Below are 18,209 nucleotides of genomic sequence, written 5' to 3'. Positions count from 1 at the left end.
CCGGAGCCCTCCAATGCGGCTTCTCTTTCTCTCCACTTTCTCTCCCACCTTCCTTACGGCGCGGTTCAGGTGTCCACACAATAAGTGTGACAGGTACAGCACCTTCCCTTTCCTGTGAATCAATTTATTATTATTATTATTATTATTATTATTATTATTATTATTATTATTATTATTATTATTATTATTCCAAATAAACGTTCGCGGTCTCAATTTTCTCACTATTCGATCCGGCTTGCACTCGAGGAAAGTTTTGCTTTTTCCTTTCCCTTGGCATTCGATTTTCGAGTGTCGGCGTAGAATCGAGTCGGCCTATATCCAAGCAAATGCGGTACGCGACCTCCCTCCCCACCTGCTGAAGACAATGCAGCCGCGAGAGTCTGGCCGGAGAAAAGCAGTCGGCGGCGGCGGCGTCAAGCGTAGTAACGATATGCGTTCATCTCTTTCGTTGCGTATGTAGTATGTACTTGCACTTAGGCACCCACAGGGAAGCCCTCCGTCCGCCCAACAGGACACATTGACGGACAAAGTCATGCGCCCAGTGCTGCCGCAAGCGGAGATCGTTTGCGACGGGAAGCCCCGTCTTGTCCATCGGCACGAGCGCACTCGGCGGTGGCCGCACAACAAAGCAGCGGAGCATCCACGAGGAAGGCGGGGCAAAAGAACGAGAAATCGCGAACACGCGCGCCTCGTAAAAACGCGTGTACAGCCGCCCAGAATTGAGGAACGGGGAAATCGGCGCCACGCATAAACTGCGCCGCCCTCCCCACCTCCCCCATACCAGATCGCTGCTGGAAAGTACACCGTCATTGGAGAAAAAACAAAACAACAATATTAAAGAAGCGAAGACTACTCGAATGCGTAGTTTTTATTACCAATGAGCGCTCTAAATGGCGACACGGACTATTTCTGTGCGCAAAGCGAGACAAAGAGCCTCGCAGTTTAATCCACTGGAGCAGTTGCAATGGACGCTGTGGCAAAGCAGAAAGTTGGAATACGAGCACATGACGATCACATGCGAGACGTCTGACCAAGTGAACGAATAGCTCTCTGACAACCCGATAAGCAATGCACTCGGCCAAAACGGGCGCGCACTGAATTTCAGGGACAAGGACAGTTTCTTTCGTGTTGTTGTTGTGGCTGTAGGAAGAAGGAAAAGAAAATGCACGGGCCTGTTACTGGCTCTGTATCTGAGCCACCTCCGCTGCCTCGTGCAGACAGAAGAGAAAATAGAGAAGAAAAGGAAGAGGGGGAGAAAGAAGCGCGCCGCAACAACGGCCGTCGTCCACCACCTAAGCGGTGGCGGGTGCAATGACGGCCTACAGCAGAAAAAATTCGGTGGCGGGCTAGCCCCCGCCGCAAGCGGCGGTGACCGACCTGTCCCAGCCCCATCGTGAAGGCATGCTCGAAGAAAAGTATACAGCGCCAGCCATTTTGATACCATCAGAGACGGCCACGCAACCACACTAGGTCGGCGCACGTCATGCATGGGCCCGCGGTTTCCGCGAGATTTGAGTACGGAACAGTGCTACCACTCGCAGTCGTGCTCAGACGAAATGCCGAATTAAAAGTGACGACCTTTTGCCAGCCATGCCACAATCTACGTCGCAGTATGATGATTAACCGGTTCTGGTGAAGTCCAGTGAATACTCTTTATGATAGTATAACTACGCTCTATAACGCAAGCCGTCAGCGAAACATGTTCGGTCGGCGCTCTTAAAAAATAAGCACAACCTGTTTTCTCTCTCCCGATGCAAGCGATGCCTCAAGGAAAGGAATGCGCATAGGATCGTAAACCCCCGTACGCAAAACAACGTCAATACATGTTCGGGAAAGTTAACGTCTCTTTGCCGCCACATGTATGTTCGCCCAGAAAATACACCTTTGAGAAGCTCGCCATTGCTGCACCTAAACATAGACTAACTGCGGGAAAGCTTAAATGCAATCGGAATAAACAGATCAAGACCGCCAACGCGAACCCGCGATCCCGCACAAACTGACAGGCGTACGTGCTACGCGTGGCCTAACTCTTCCGCACCTGGGCCAGTTCTGCGAACTGCTCCCAGGCGACGCTTCCTGTGAACAAGCGCGATAAATATGTACGGTCAGCACAATCGAGCCACCTACGCACGCAAACTACACGCGCACTCCTTTTTTTTTTTCTCGTTATTATTAGAAGCGAGCTTCGGCTTAACTTACAATAGGCGTAAATGTCGAGCTGTGAGACAGTAGGCTCTCCGGGTTGCGGGGAGCGCGAGACTGAACAGCTGCGACGAGCCTGACGTCGCGAGCGACGTCAGCGCACTGTGACGCCAATGAACTCAGAGAGAAAGTGGAATAAAAAGAATAAAAAGAAAGCAAGCAAAGGCGCGACGCAACCGCATGCGTTTAATATGCGTTCAGGGAACTCCTTCGCGAAGGCGGCCGCGACACGTACGGCATGCTATACAGGCAGCGCGGCGATAAAAGAGAGAAAACTAAACAGGGGGCTTTTAGGTAATGCCGTCACGATCTCTGACGCCAGGACGACAGCGATAAAACGATTATCGTGGAAACTGCCAGCCGCACGCCGAGACCTCGCTGCTCCATCGTGGACCTCTCAGGTGCACTGGACAGAAAAGACGGCTCGGCCTATATGCGAAGAGTCATGAAGAGCTCATCGAATAGCTGAACGAGGTTCAACGCGTTTCATTTGGACAAATATCGTGTTCAATGCGCTATACTCCGTTTCATACATCAGGTGCAACGCAGCGAAAGCTACGCAAGTAGTCCGCAAGAAAAAAAAGAAAGGAGGCGTATCACTACGCGCTCGTTTTGTAGCCGAGTGGTTCCTGCAGAAACGGGCTCTATTCTGAGCATACACGTTTGCAATAACTTGCTTCGCGTGCCTAGATATCTTCGCAGTGCGGATCTTATAGAAAAAATGCGCACCGAAGAACCATTTTCTCAAAAAGAGATGCGCAGCGCGGAGGGCACAGCCAGCGCCATCTAGTGGCACAGCTGGCAAGGTTGCGGGGCAGCGAAAACGCGACACGAACGAAAACTGCATAAGAAACATACAAATTCACCAAATCCGATCCTTTCTCCCTAAAAAAGGTGCTCTTTATAAAGTTTATGCAAATGTAAGATGTAATAACCTTGCAGACAAAATAAATACTATTTCCTCTCGTCAAGAGCAGGCACTATATTTTATTGCGGATGCGGAGAGTGCAAACAAGAGCTGTAGCTTTGGCAGTGTTGCACTTGATATATGAAACGGAGTACACAGGCTCACACTACCGCGAGAACACACGCAGCCACTGCCCCGATCCTCACAAACACACAAGCTGCCCATTGGCGCGAGGTATAAAACGCGCACAGACCCACACCTCATCCTTCTAAACATCCACTTTCCTTATAAATTTCCATCGGCCTGCAAGCTCTGTGGCAAACCTGGCGACTTTCTGCACACACTCACATGCCCCTCATTCGCACATCCTCCTTCGCCAGAGGTGGCCCTAGGTTACTGGGAGCACCTTACTAGCCCTCTCTCTATAGGATAGACCTTCAAGTGGTCTCCTCTGCTTTGTAAGAGGGCCCTCTGTACAATGGAGGGGTTCACGCGCTGTTCATGCGCCCGCACCTACTGTAATATTGGGAATGTTTCCACCACCACCACTATATAGTTCACTTAATCCTATATATAGCACGCAACAGATCTACCCGGCGTAAGTAAAATTGTCTCTCCATAAAACCACGGTACAAATGCAGAGGACACTGCTTTCCGCTAGAACATATCTCTCCATACGTGACAGAGAATTCGGTCAAATACGAAGCATATCTAGGTGAGAGGTTTCGTCAAATTCTTGCTGCCAAGGGCTGAAAACTGAAAAAGACACAGCCCGACATGGGTCTTTATTTTGTTTCCAGTGCCGCGACATGTCGCAATGGCACGTATACGCTTAAGTAGGCTGGAGTACCGTCTTTACCAAAAGTTACCAAGCTACTGGGTGTCGCTTCCCAGCCGTCTCGAAAGAAAGGTGATAGGACCAGGGTTCTCCTTATCTTAGAGAATTTCACATATGCAGCTTACGCAGAGCCACAATCGTTGCGCTACGTGGCTAAGAAACAAACCCCGTAGCTCGGTTACTTTTTGCAAAGACTGCACAACGAAGCACAGCATGTGTGTGTGTGTGTGTGTGTGTGTGTGTGTGTGTGTGTGTGTGTGTGTGTGTGTGTGTGTGTGTGTGTGTGTGTGTGTGTGTGTGTGTGTGTGTGTGTGTGTGTGTGTGTGTGTGTGTGTGTGTGTGTGTGTTTTTGTTCAAACAAAGCACCGCGTTTTTTTTTTTTTTTAAACAAATGCACACAAAGTAGCACGCGACTGCACCAAAATGTGTACGCATAAACGAAATACACTTTTCGAAGTAACGGGAAAGTAACGCCATAACTTTGCGCGATCAAAGTATGCGCTTGAAGACGCGACATCCCTTCCCTGCTCTCCACTGCGGAGAAAAATGTCGCTCACCAAAAGGAGAGAAATAGCGCAGATTCCTCGGAGCCAGCAGCGGGTGGGGAGGGAGGGGGCGTATACGACAGCGCCGAGGATTCACGCACGCTTATGCACAGACGCAGTGATACGCGCGGTGTCCGTCAAACGTTGACACACACATGAAGGCGCGCATGCGAGGAGGAAGCGCTCGCCGGCGTCAGCAGCGCGGAAACGAAGCGCGACGAGTACGTTTCACGACACTCCCACGCTTGGTTGGACTCGGATGCGGACGCAGAGATCTCGTTTGAGCGAGCTTTATTAGCGAGAAGAAACCAGGGATATTTATTTATTTATTTATTTATTTATTTATTTATTTATTTATTTATTTATTTATTTATTTATTTATTTATTTATTTATTTATTTATTACCGGTTCCTGCAGCGCCCGAAGGCATTATTGCAGGAGGGGAAGAGGACGCAGGATAGCACCTGAGTGAGAAACACGGTGAGCGCATGGCGGCTGCGACGTCGTGCCCGTGTAGGCAACGGGGAGGCGCTCGTCCGCTGACAGCCAAACAAAAGGACAAAGAAAAAAAAAGGACACCGCGTGCAAGGCATTAACGCCTTCCATCAATCCACGAGACTTCATTCCTTGCTTTAAACAAATTGACGGTTCCTGGCATCCAGAAGTAATCCCCAGATTATGGGGGAAAGCGTCGTGAAGGGTTCTGGAATTATATCAGCGGGCTCGGAGGGGGGTGAAGGGTGGCAGTTCCTGGCCCTACGGGGCTGGGACTAGGGTGCCTTGATGCGCGCGCGCAGAGGGCGCGCGCATCGAGGCACCACGCGCATCAAGGCACCCTAGCTGGGACGGTAGGTCAGCGCCGCTTGCGGCGGGGGCTAGCCAGCCACCAAATTTTATCTGTTGTAGGCCGTCATTGCACCCGCCACTGCTTCGGTGGCGAACGACGGCCGTTGTTGCGGCGTGCGTCTTTCTCTCCCTCTTCTTTTTCCTTTCTTCTCTATTTTCTCTTCTGTCCGCAAGAGGCAGCGGAGGTGGCTCAGCTACAGAGTCAGTAGCAGGCCCATGCATTTTCTTTTCCTTCTTCCTGCAGCCAAAACTATTATCTCGGCCCACTGTAGTATATTTGCCGCAGTAGAAGTGAAAGCGAAATCTGTGCCGCTCAATCACGTTGCTTGCAAGGCAGGTGGCACTACGTTACATCCGTCAATGCACAAAAACAAAATGAAACGACCAAACGCCCGCAATGATCTACTTCGGACGCAGACAAATATGAGGCTGTCACGACTTGGTCACACCGTGCAAAACTCACGCGCGGGAGAAAATAGCGGCCGGCGACAGCTGTTATTTGACAATACACGAGCAGCTTGAGAAACCGGCCGGCGGCCTCTTCGCACTACTTCCGCAAATGAAGAAGAAAAAAAAAAGCACTTTCGACTTTCTTTTTCTCCCATTTTTGTTTTTTTATAATCTCTTGTCTGCACGGCCTCTCGTTCTTTGTGTAATGGCCTTCCCCGCAGCAGCGCGTTCACGATAGGATAAAAAAAAAAAACATTAAATGAACAGCGTCGCTCGTTTGATGCAGAGATACACAATGACAACCGCGTGCACTCGAGAGAAGAGAAAGAAACGTGAGAAACGTCTGAAAGGAGTCGGCCTACACTGAAAGTAGAGTGGATTCGCGTAAGCGAAGTCAGCAGGACTAAAGGAGCTACAAACCTCAATTTGTGAGCGCTTCGCAATTATCGCACCCCAGTTGTAAGATAGCAGGAGGGAAACTGCTGCCTTAACCGAGGAGTTCGCAAATTTCTAATTCTTTGCGAATTCGAAATTCGCAAAGTGTGTGCGTGAGAGAGAGAGACAGAGAGAGAGAGAGAGAGAAAGAGGGGGGGGGGGGTCAAGTGGCGCGGTTTCAAAACTTTGGGGGTACTACATGATAGCAGAAGCTTATGTTTACAACTATTTTACGTTTAGGTCGGGAACCCGTCGCTATAAAGCAAACCTCACCTGTCTGGTCCTACAAATGGTTCGCTGGCGGCTAGGCCACAAGTCCCGTCCGTGCCGTCCATTTTCCTTAATACAGAACATGCTCATTTTTTCACATGAACACGTCACTTACCACGCCAACTCCTGATCTCGATGAGCGTCTATCAAAGCATGGGTATACATGCGTCAAGAACGTGCAACTATTCGGGAGGCTGAATTTCAGATATATATATATATATATCTGAAATTCAGCCTCCCGAATATATATATATATATAACAAAGGACCGATCGTCGACATGATCAGTAGCTCACCCACTGCGATCCATCATCATGCGGCTCTTTCAGAGACCGAACAATCACGGAAAGGTCACGCGGCACTCCAGAGTAGTTCTTTTACGCGGTAGAAGCCGAGTGCTGTATACGGCGTAGTGGAGGTGTACTTTAGTGGAGGCAGAAGAGACAATGCCCCAGAAGAACACGGCACCGCGACGCAAAAGAAAGCTGTGAATGCTGCCTGGGCCTGCCGCTAGAGTGCGAATAAAAGCCGCGAGTATTTATCTGGTCAAGCATTACATAGGGACTGCGATAGTCGCAGCTCTTTCTGGTGACACATATGGCTACGGGGTACTCTATCCAGTTTATGTCACCCTTTAAACGCAGCCGCCTGGGACGAACGGCCAGAGGGGTAGAAGTGGACAGACTTATTTAAATCGATTCGAAGCATAGTTTCACACGAAGCGGCACGGCTGTGAAATCGAGGAAAAACTCCTGCAAAGCCTCAACTTCCACATTCTACAAACCTGCGTGTTAATAGAATATAGTACAGGGCACCGTGAGGAAAACAGGCTCAGTGGACGAGCCGTACACCGTTTGTATATTGTTCCTGTATCATATATAAGCGACTACGCCGCACTCTTTGGAGCGCAGTTCGAAACCTCTCGACTTCCAGAAAATCCAGCAACACCTTTATTATGGTCGGCGTTGTGAGCGAAAAATCGCGGTCACATCTCTGGCAGGCAGGTGTCATGGCCGCGCACTGAGTGGCCGTCGGGTAGTGTGACGTCACGAGACCACGTAACACGGCCGAGGCGCTGCCTAATCGGGCTTGCCTCCGAGATGGAAAGGTGACATCAGAATGCAACACTCCAGGACCCTTAGTCCCGACTGGACACGCTGGCCCTATGCCACGCAGGCACTCTCGTACGTATACTAGGTCTTGGTTAAAGCGAAGATTTATGCATACGCCCGGTGGTGTGTCATAACGAGACAGCTTACAACCGCATACTAACGAGTATGTGCGAGATAACAGAGGTAAAAATAAAAAATGAGTGATTAAGCGGGCAGTAAAGTGCATGTACGCGAACAAGCATCCGCAATGGAAGCCAGCAAACGGGAGTCATTGCAGAACTGCTGCGTCTACCCTTAAAAGCGGAGCTTAAAAAGTCCCTGTATATATATATTTTTTTTTATTTTTTTCTTTTTCTGACGAAGGCCGGTCGCGCGGCCGAACCTTCATTAAATTATTCTAAGCCGCAAACGTCTTCATATATTTTTTGCGTATATTTCTAGCCAGGGCCAACAATTAAGAGACTGGATTTGTCACTCGCCGGGCGAGACCATAGCTCGCGGACCCGTTTTTTGAAGGCCCACTTATACCCACTGCAGGGAGAAGGCCTCTCCCATATTCCTCCGATATATACATATTTTTAGTGCGTAGCACTACTAGCCGCAATCACGGATTTCGTCGATGTCTGTCTGAAGCCACTCACTCTCTCTCTTCGTGAACTTGAAGTGGAGAAAGAGAAGGTGGCGACGCGCGACGCTGCAGCATTGAGGAGGCGGAGCGTTGCATCTGAAGCAGCTCTCTCTCTGTCCACCCGTCTCTCCGCGAACTCCACGAGAAGGAGGAAGGGAAAGTGCACCTAGTGAGAGAGGGGTGTGTCAGTTGCAGACGTAGCGGCCGTCACTGGGCAGCGTTTCACAAGCGTGTGTTAATCCGGAGTAAGCAGTCGTGTGTCGCTCGCGCGCCCTCCCTCAACTTCGGCATCTCTCCGCTCGCATCAGAGTCACAATTCTCAGCCTTCACAGACAGCAGATGTGCACGCGCGGTGCTCCCTGGACCTCGGCCCCGAGCCGCTCGCCGCGTTTGACTCGTGAAGCTACTTGTGCTTACCTCCGCGTCTTAACTGGCGCTCGTCTTCAAGCGCGTTTCCCTCTCTTTCCACCTATGATCCCACCCCAGACCTTTCGGCCGCAGAGCAGTGCATTGAAAGAGGTACATTGTGCCATGTTTTCGCTCATTTCTGAAAATGGTGTAAGGAAAGCTGACAAGGCGGCTGGGCCGCGCGTTTGCTTCGCGTTGCAATGGATGGGCACTGCGGCGCAGGTTCGCAGTGCGTACTGAGGTACAACAGTTAATCAGCGCTACGCACCTACTTCGCATTTGATCAACTATGCAAATCGACCGTTATTTTTTTTTTTTTTTCATCCTGATTATACCCACTGCAGGGCGAAGGCTTCTTCCACATTCCTCCGATGTGTATATATATATTTTTTTTTTTCCAACCACTTTAGACAACCTCCACGTATCCCCGTTGTTCGCCTCCTTGACGCTCTGTCGTGACGCTGGGGCTAAGTCGATCCGGCCTTCACTTGGTAGCGTGCAGAGACTCCGGGTTCATGAAGGATTGAATCTTCGAAGTTGGTAAAATATATACAAGCAGGTTTAATGGCACTTTAAGAAAACTTATTTACATGATTATTTACATGAAAAAGAAGGGTACATCAGCAAAATGGCAAGCGTTAAGAGTTCATAGCGAGAAGCGACTGGATGAGCCGTTTACCCAGGGCTCAGAGCGACATTTCGTGCTCTGCAACGTCCTTAAAACCCCCTATGTCCAGCCCCTCTCTGAAGATGCTGACCAACCAAATCCAGGGCACGCCCCTCAGATATCGGCATCCAATCGAACACATCACTGCACTGATGGTCTGAAGCACTGACTGGCCCGGCATTGTTTCGTTGGGCCTGGTCACTTGTTGGCGGGAAAAGCTTGGGAACGGCGAGGAGGTACATTTCTATTCTTCAGCCAAGAATCGATAGGCTGGTTCCGGCAAGTGGATTTACTTCTCAGAAACCCAAGTGCACGTGCGCGCCGCTTACTGCTCCCAGCATTGTCCCTTTCCGGCAATTGCAAATCTTTTCTGCATTCCCGGGAAATCCTCTAATGGCCGTAATCACCTTGCTCCTTTCTTGTCCTGTACGTCAGCGGACGTGTCACTCTGTCGCCTCCTTTGGACAATAGGCATTCCTTACTTGACCATAGCGCTTCTCGACGGGAAGGGTGAACAATTGAACGAAAGCACTTCCGGCTATTTCCCGCAGGGGGACATTTCTTTGTGTTTTTCTAGACGTTCTCTTGACAGGGTCAATTTGACATTTGCAGGGTGTCCACAAAGCAAAACAGGCTTACACAAAAGGATTCCTGGAAACAGGCTCACTTCGCGCCCTTGTACCAACAGCACATATCCACAGCACTTATCCATGCCCACGGGCGAACAATAGAGCGCGCAAGTGCGGATGATGCACGGTCGTAACACGCTCCTTATAAATCGTAGCATTCCACCGCCCTGCAGTTCATCACATTAAAAACATATGAGCAGAAAAATACGGTCGCCGACAACGTGACAATTTCTAGCTGAAATGTTGACGTCGTTACCAACTGCTCGCTCTGCATTTTTGAAGATGTATCCCACTACATGCATTTTCTCCATCCATGATCTACAAAAGGCAGCCGTGAAGAAGCACGCGCTAAACTAAAACAAGTTCGCAACGTAACAAGAATGCAACAAAGAAACCATCTGTTACAATATTTTATCTGTCTTGAAGCTCAGAACAATTGTGTCGCAACCATTGGGACTGCAGTATGAGCTCGCCCCATCGGAGCGCATCTGCTCGGATTCCAATCGCTCTCCGAAGCACCACGGATGGGACACACTTCACCCCCATTGTGAGCTGACCGTAATATATCACACGATAGCTGGCGACAAGAATATGCATTCGCGAGTTCCAACTTGAGCGCCTTCAGCAAAAAAAAGATTTCTCTCTCTCTCTCTCTCTTAGAAGTGCGCAGAAGCTGCGCAATCGTGCGCGCCGTCTTCGGGTACGCGTCGAAGGCTCGCGAGATAACAGTTGCTTAACGCGAGTGAGTTCCGTGTGATTCAGCGCATTCGAAGCACGATAAGCTCTCGATAAAGGCAAGGCCACTACGGCGCTAATGAAGGCCGGGAAAGTTTCACCCATGTAACACGGAAGCCCGTCGAGCGTACTGAGAAAGAAACAATCCATAGCAATTACGCGCAGGTAGCTGAACAAAATCCCTCTGCGGCGACATCGAAATTCATTCGGACCTCGATGTAGACCACAGAGTTCTACCGATTAACTCGATCCCAGACAATACCGATAGCCGTTGTTGACACGCAGAAGCCAGCAATGGCAAGAAGAGGAAAGAAGAAAGCGATCGAGAAAGAGAGAAAAAAAAAAATGAATCCAGTCCGCGCTTCGCATGGCGCGCTTTTTCCTGCTCGTTGTTTTTGCGGGAACCTTGGGTTGCGGCAACACTCGTAAGCAACCAAGTCACATGCGCTTTTGCCCCAGAAGGGCAGAAGGGGGGGGGGGGGGGGGGGGGGGGGGTGGGGGGGTCATTTTAGAGACCGCGCAATAGCCACGCAAGTCGGTCGCGTCGCCAGAAACGTAATTATGAAGATACTTCGAATCCCATCTCCACAAAAAAAGAAAGGAGCGTATGATTAGCATACGCGGCGCCCAGCGAAGGTCACATTTACTACGCACCGCTACAAGCAAACGAAAAAGACTACGCGAAAAATAAACGACAGAGATAAAAAGAAACAAACGAAGAGAACAGAAACTTTACTCCTCGGAATAGCCGCTGCAGAATGAAAACTATGAGAGCGGGCCGCTCTTGATCACCAATGCGGCTGCGTTCAGCGAAAGCAGCAGCGGCCGATAGATACCCAGTCCAAAGGCCAAGGACCCGAATGGCGCAAGGACAAAACAAAGAGCACGGGGCCAGCCAGCTCGTTCATATATCCTCGCCAAGGGCCCATGTGCGCACTCTGTGGAGTGGCTGGAGAACGAGCACGAAGCACGCGCCGAGCTTATCGGCCTTCTCTCGCGCTCGGGCGGCCGATACACATCCGAGCCACTCGGCGATCCAAGCCGACCGTTATACGGCCCACAGGCCTAGGCGAGAAAGAGAGAGGGGGGGGGGGGGGGGGGGGTGCGCCCAGTCCTATAACTGGTTCAGCACCAGAAGAACAAACACAGCCCGAACACAGATAGCATCGGACACACACCATCGCTGCCAGAGCAGTGCGAGTACACACACTGGCGAGCAGTGCGCCCGGCGTGATGAACAACACACGGCCGGCTAGCCGGCTGGCTGGCTGGCGAGCCAGCCAACACGTCCACCGCGGCCCAAAAAGTGTGCCACAGAAACGCGCCAGTCCGCAGACCGGCCGGCCAGCCCGACTGAGCGCTACTGTGCGGTCGCCGGTCCAAGGGCCAGCGGCCTCGAAGGAGAGAAAGGTTGGGTGTTGTCCGCCTCGCCCGAAGGCAAACAGTGAACTCCCCGCAGGAAACGCAACTTGGGACGTATAATCGCGTGTACATACAAAAAAGCACTGGCAGCGGCGGACAACACAGTGCGGCGCGCGACAAGCAGCAAAATTCACCGGTTAAAGACAACACGTGCCCACGCACGCGTAAAGGCTGAAGGTTCGTCGCTTGGCCGCGTTTCGGTGGAGGCTAATTGCAAAAGGCGCCAGCTCAGCCCACCATAGGTAAAACAGTTACTGATTTCCCTTCCCTAAGACACAAAATTAATAAATTTACTCTCGGTACAGTTTGAAAACTAGGGCCGCTCGGAAGCGCGCGTTCAGCGACGCCACGGCGTGATGAAAATCTGCTTTCCACGGGTTCCGAACTGTGCACCCTCTCGCGGGACAAAGAAAGAAAAAAAAAAGCGCCAAAAGAGACGGAAAGAACAATCATACACGGAGCTGCCGAGAAACGATTACAGCAGAAAAACGCAGAAGGAAGGAAAGAAAAGAACGCTCCCAGCCGAAACGACGGCCGGCCCTCGTGCGTAAGAGGAAAAACGTGGCAGCCACCAACGCACGCGGCAGCGGCCAAAATGCTCGGCCGTACAAGCGGCGCGTAATATACGCCTTGCACCGTAGCACGCCATACGCGCACAGAGGCCGCTCGGTCCTACTACGTCCCCGCCGCTGGCCATCAGGCAGTTTCTTCCATGGCTGCCCGCACGAGCGCGTTTGGTCCAAGCGCGCAGCGCTGTGTGCATGGGAGAGAAAAACGATAAACGGGAAAAAACGCCGACAGGTTCGTCTCGAAATCGAAGCTCGCTCGCTTTTGCACCGAGTCAAACGCGAAAGAACAGGGAGGTAAATTCACGCCGTAAACACGCGCAGGGGCGGTTTGCCGCAAGCAAAAATAAACCCAGACACGAACAAACCCGACAGGACGGCGCGTCGACCTCGGCAGGGCCACGCCGAAGGTGACACAAAACGATTCACGCTGGAGTAGGCAAGCAGGCAGAAAAACGCCGCCGCAAGGTTAGCCCAAAGTGCGGGGAACGAACATGAGAGAGAGAGGGGTTTAAAGGGGGAAGACCACAGATCTTCGCCGACAGAAAACCGGGGGAAAAACGAAATAAAGGAGCACCGCCACCGATGTGCCCACGAAGTAATATAAGCAAGCGAGGGAGGGCGACCTTCGACAACCTTAGCCCAGATCTGGTTCGATCTCCACAGTGGCGCGCACCGAACGGGAACGAGAACTGCGTTCGACAGAGCACGCGCTCGAGAGAGTCGAAAGCGAAGTGACTTCTCTTGGGTCGCAGACCGATTACCGTCGCCGCCACGGCGAGGCTGCAGTACGGCACGCCGAAAACGAGACGGGAGAAAAAAAAAGAAGCAAAAGTTTTAAACATGTAACGAGATCGCGCGGCCCGTATTCGCTGCTGCGCGAAAGGTGCTGCCGTCCGTGTGCGTGTCGCAGGCTGTAACAATCTTCGACGCCGAAATGGATACAGACGCGCACGGATTAGTTAACACTGATAGAACGGGGCAATGCTCTACCGAGGTTGACTGGCAGTCACAACGTTTTAGTCCTGATTTATGCTTACATAGCTAATATAAGCGCAAAAACACCGTACACAGAAGCAATTGGACTTCTTGAGGACTGTTTATGTTGGCCGATAGATGGAGAATATGAACCACGGTGATATGAACGTTATGCGTGTTGTTGTCGTTGCTTTGGACACGTGGGTGCTAGTTTGCAGCATGCATGCCGGGTGGTTTTATTTTTTTTATTCATGTATATTTCTTTATTTTTGTTGTTTTTGTTATTGCTATTATTTTTTCTGCCATTCGTTGTAGCATTAGCGTTTTTTCTGGTTTTAGTCTTTTTTTTCCCCCTCTGTGTTTGCATCCTGAGTTGAGAAGTTGGAGTGAGCGCTTGTTGTGTCCTTATATCCTCTCTATGTCCGTGTTTTTGAGCTCATGCTAGCTATGTATTCACACCAACTCGCCCAGATATCAGCGTTGAAAGAAAGTTGCGAGCGGTGCGGTGGAAAAAGGAGAATTAGAAGAAATTTTTGTCGGCAATTATAATCTCGTAGCTTTAATACTGTTGTCCACGCCGGAGGATACGTATAGCGGGCTTCATTCAGTAAGTTCCACTGTCACTTTCCGGTTTTGCTTTTTTACGGCGTTAGATATCGATGCTACGGCCGCTTTTCGATGCTGTGCGATGTCTGTGCACGTTAAAGAACCCCAGGTGGTCGACATTTCCGGAGCCCTCCACTACGGCGTCTCATAACCTGAGTCACTTTAGGACGTTAAACTCCACAAACCAAACCGGCTACGCTACGGCTCTCATGTCTTTGAGAGAACAGGGACTACCCAAATCGTTTCGCAATATAAGGCGACCGGTTTGCGAAATCATAGTCGCCCGTCGCAAACCGAGCTGCAGGCTTCTACCCGCTCTAGTAATTTGTATATTTACTTTCTTTGTGAAGTCCCATACTACGCATGCATAATCAAGATCGGAAAAACATTTGTGATATACAAGGTTTGCTTTAACAGTGTAGTGCAGCATGTAAAGTTGCAGCGCAAGGCCATTCGCTTTGATCGAGACACGGCGTACAGAAAAACCACGACCAGAAAAACAGTCCTGAATATAGATGAATTTAACATTCCACATGTCACTTTAAGTTTCACAAATGTCACAAAAATATTTGAAATCCATACAACGAACGCATTATTATTTAGCGAAAAGCGGAAAATTGAGCGAAGGAGAACGTCGTCGATAATTACTCTTTTTTTTTTTTTTTTCTTTGCAGAGAAGGTTTTACATGTGAGCAAAAACATCTCTTCTGCCGCTGATATTTCGTGTTATAGAAAACTAGCAAATTATCTTTTTGGTGGTCGAATCCATTGTTTAGGCGGAAAGTGCTAGTTTTCCATGGAAACAGGAAAATGGCGATTGAAAGGGATTAATATATGACAGTATGGGCAGCAAAAACCGGTCTAAAAATACGCAAAAGGAGAACAAGGTGCACAACGGTAAGCAACATCCAGAATCATGAGTAGCCCGCATTCACCATGGTCTCCCAAACAGCTGAAGGGTGGATAATGGAAGCCAATTAACTGCACCGTTAGAAGGCACTAAAGAGCCGAAATTAGCCGCGGCTCAACTCTGATTAAACAGAATAAGACGTGCGAAAGCACATTGTTGTTGTTGTTCTCCTCTAATGTGATGGCACATCGTTTAGCATGGTTCGGCATGCTCTCTTTCTTTTTTCCTTTGCCTGTCTGGCATACTGAGACTGGCACATATTTAGGCACAGTGTTAAACGCGTTTAGTAGGCTTAGGGTTCGAGAAGAGCAAAGACGAAGGAAGGATTTTTTTTTTTTTTCATCAAAAATCCACGTCCCGCAAAAATAGTCGCCGACAGTGCAGCTTGACGCGGCAACTATGCTTCGTACCATCGTACCAGACGACACGCGTATTATATGCACTATGCGTCTATTGCATTAGGACGGCGATCACTGTGGCGACGCATAGGCAGCTCTCGTCAAGAAGGCCGGTTCACATTCAGCGCGCTGCTACCATATATGAGAGAAGGCCCGTCAGCAGAAACAGCAGCAACCGCGCATCCACTCCAGCTGTCGTTGAGATGCAGAGCACATTTCCCTGGATGCAGCTTGATGGGCGCCGCTGCAGTGTAGCGAACCACTCACCCGAGTCGCTCCTTCTCCCGCGCGCGGAGCTCGAGGTCGCGCTGGATGACGGCGAGGATGCGCTCGCACTCCTCCTGGCTCAGGTGCGACAGGTTCAGCCTCCGGCCCATGGCTGGCCCCCACATTCACATGGCACACCTGCGCAGAAGAAGCGCCACGGAAGGTCAGTCAGTCTACCGCAGGGGTAAAAAGGCGCTGTCATCACAAAAGCCCCATGACGTGTCAAAAACAAAATAAAAATATATGACATCCGCATGCTGATGCAATCGGGTGCACGATATTAAACAACCAATGGGGTCAAATTGGCAGATGTTTAGGGCACATATAGATATCCTTTCCACACGGCCATCGTCACGTGCTTTGCCGCGTGTCCAGCTGAAGTAGCCAGCTGGGAATGCAAGAAATCGCAACAACGCGATCGAGAGCGCAAAAGAAACGAAAATTCCTTTCCCACCACAAACTTTCTTCCACCTCCTCTCCGACCCCCTCCCTCCCTGTCGTGGGAAAATAAAGCAGTTATGGCAATTACTATAGCCGAGAAATGTCGCGCTGCTACAATTGCCGATGCGTTGCTTTCGGCGCTTATGCAACGTTTGCGCTCCTGGTCGAGCAGCTGCACGCCTTACACAGTACAGGTAACATCCGCTCAGATAGGAACGAAAGAATGCAATACCAGCAGGAAACAACGAAGGCTATTTTACTGCGAATCCTGAACCCAGGTGAAACTCGTGCAGCTTCACGGTCACGGCTCTGACATGCGTGTGTGCTGCGCGCCTATGTCGGCGGGGGCCGCGCGAATTCCTCGCTTGCCACCCAAGAGGTGCGAGGATACTCGCCACAATCGGACAGCAGCAATCCGCTTATCTCGAGTTGCGATGCCCTCCGGCCACGCAACGACAAAGGGGACAGCGCGCATTCCGTCGTTCAGCGCCGCCGAGATGTACCAGCAGAGAGAGGTCAGACACGGCATCTCAGTGAAAGTTTTATGGAAACGTAAAAAAAAAAAAAAAAAAAAAAAAACATAGCAAACCATGAGACATATGCCTCACCCGTGTGACTCGTGCCGAGTTGCAAGCGGTCAGCGCCATCCTTCGCTTGATCTTCCGAGATATAACACACCTTTCTTTTGTACACCATATTTCGGGTTGACAGCTTTGATGCATGCGCCTGCTGCTTGTATAGGGGATGAGGGCCAGTAAACTCTACCTGGAGTACCCCATCTTTGATGCAAATACTAAAATGAAATGGAAATGGCAGTAGGAATCTTCCTCAGCATGTCACATGTTCGCTTCAAAGCTGACGCTCTTTCCATGGATCCATCCGTGCTGCGCTGCCTACGAGTACAGGGTGGATTATCGGGAGCACGGTACCGAGTGTACATGCGCCTGCGCAGTACCAATGCATCTAACCCATTCACGAATCAATGCCGAGAGGCGCGCGAGAAGAGCTATACCTCCACGTAGAGACGTGCTTCGTGTCTTCTTCCCCTCTGTGCGCGTTTGCTACCGGCTTGGGCGCAGTGGTACTGCCAGAGCCGTTTTCCCCGCTGAGGTAGAGTCGCTCTGTGTCATCTTCGACATTGGCGGCGCACTGGAATGCCTTATAAGGCAGATTAGCGCTTTGGTTTTTTTTTTTATTTTTTTTTTATCGGGGCTTCTGTAAAACTCGTCACCTGGTTAACAAGTTTACTATCTAGCGCGTCTTTCTAAAACCAGATGCGAATATTTTCTTATCTGCCTAGCTAAGCCGACCTCGCTGTCTTCTGCTTCCACCAAATACGTGTAGCTTCGATAACTGCTCCCATGTAATATCGGGCCGGTAACCGCTATAACACAGTAATAATTTTAATCCTTTGGGGGGCTGCGGAAAGTTCGAAGATTTTACGGATAGCAGATTTCTTCGTTTCGGACGAGCTTAGCACTGTTCATGTCACAAGTGATTTTTTTTTTTTTTTGCTTATTTATTTTACAGGTGCTGCCAGCCTTGTTATCAGGCCTTAGGCAGGAGCGGGCAGTTCAGACCAACAAAAACAAAAACAGCAAACAAGATACTATAGACACTGGAGGATAACTCCAAACAAAAACACAGCAGAATATTTACATCATGACGGTCATTTGACGAGGAGAGGCATGTGTAACTGATAGTTTATGCGCAAGTGCGCAGAGGAAAGAGGAAACCGTTCGGCAATTAACAGTGTCGGCGGGGCGGGTAACGCATTCCATTCGTAGAGCGTGCACGAAAAAAATAATGCGATTTTTAAATGCGTGAGTATTGCACGAGCAACCTAGAACTTTTTAGGTGTCATACAAGCGCGCGGAACGGCGGTAAGCCAAGCCGGTAGAGTGTATAAACTTTTGTCTATTCCCAACTGATCATTAAAGAGTAAATAGA

General features: G+C 50.1%; 1 protein-coding gene across 1 annotated transcript in view; it reads right to left on the bottom strand.

Annotated features, from left to right (window-relative positions):
• LOC146198537 (uncharacterized) overlaps nt 1–18,209 on the bottom strand; it is a 106,703-nt gene that overhangs the window by 68,676 nt on the left and 19,818 nt on the right. Inside the window, exon 2 of the mRNA XM_084594039.1 lies at nt 15,819–15,956. Coding sequence (XP_084450165.1) covers nt 15,819–15,943 — 125 coding nt within the window. The 5' untranslated portion in view covers nt 15,944–15,956. The remainder of the gene's footprint in view (nt 1–15,818; nt 15,957–18,209) is intronic.

Source organism: Amblyomma maculatum, chromosome 2 (genome assembly GCF_055883805.1).
Source record: "Amblyomma maculatum isolate TAMU_Amacu chromosome 2, ASM5588380v1, whole genome shotgun sequence".
In the NCBI taxonomy this organism is placed as follows: Eukaryota; Metazoa; Arthropoda; class Arachnida; order Ixodida; family Ixodidae; genus Amblyomma; species Amblyomma maculatum.
Note: the sequence above shows the minus strand (reverse complement) of the source record. Positions and strands in the feature narration are given on the sequence as shown.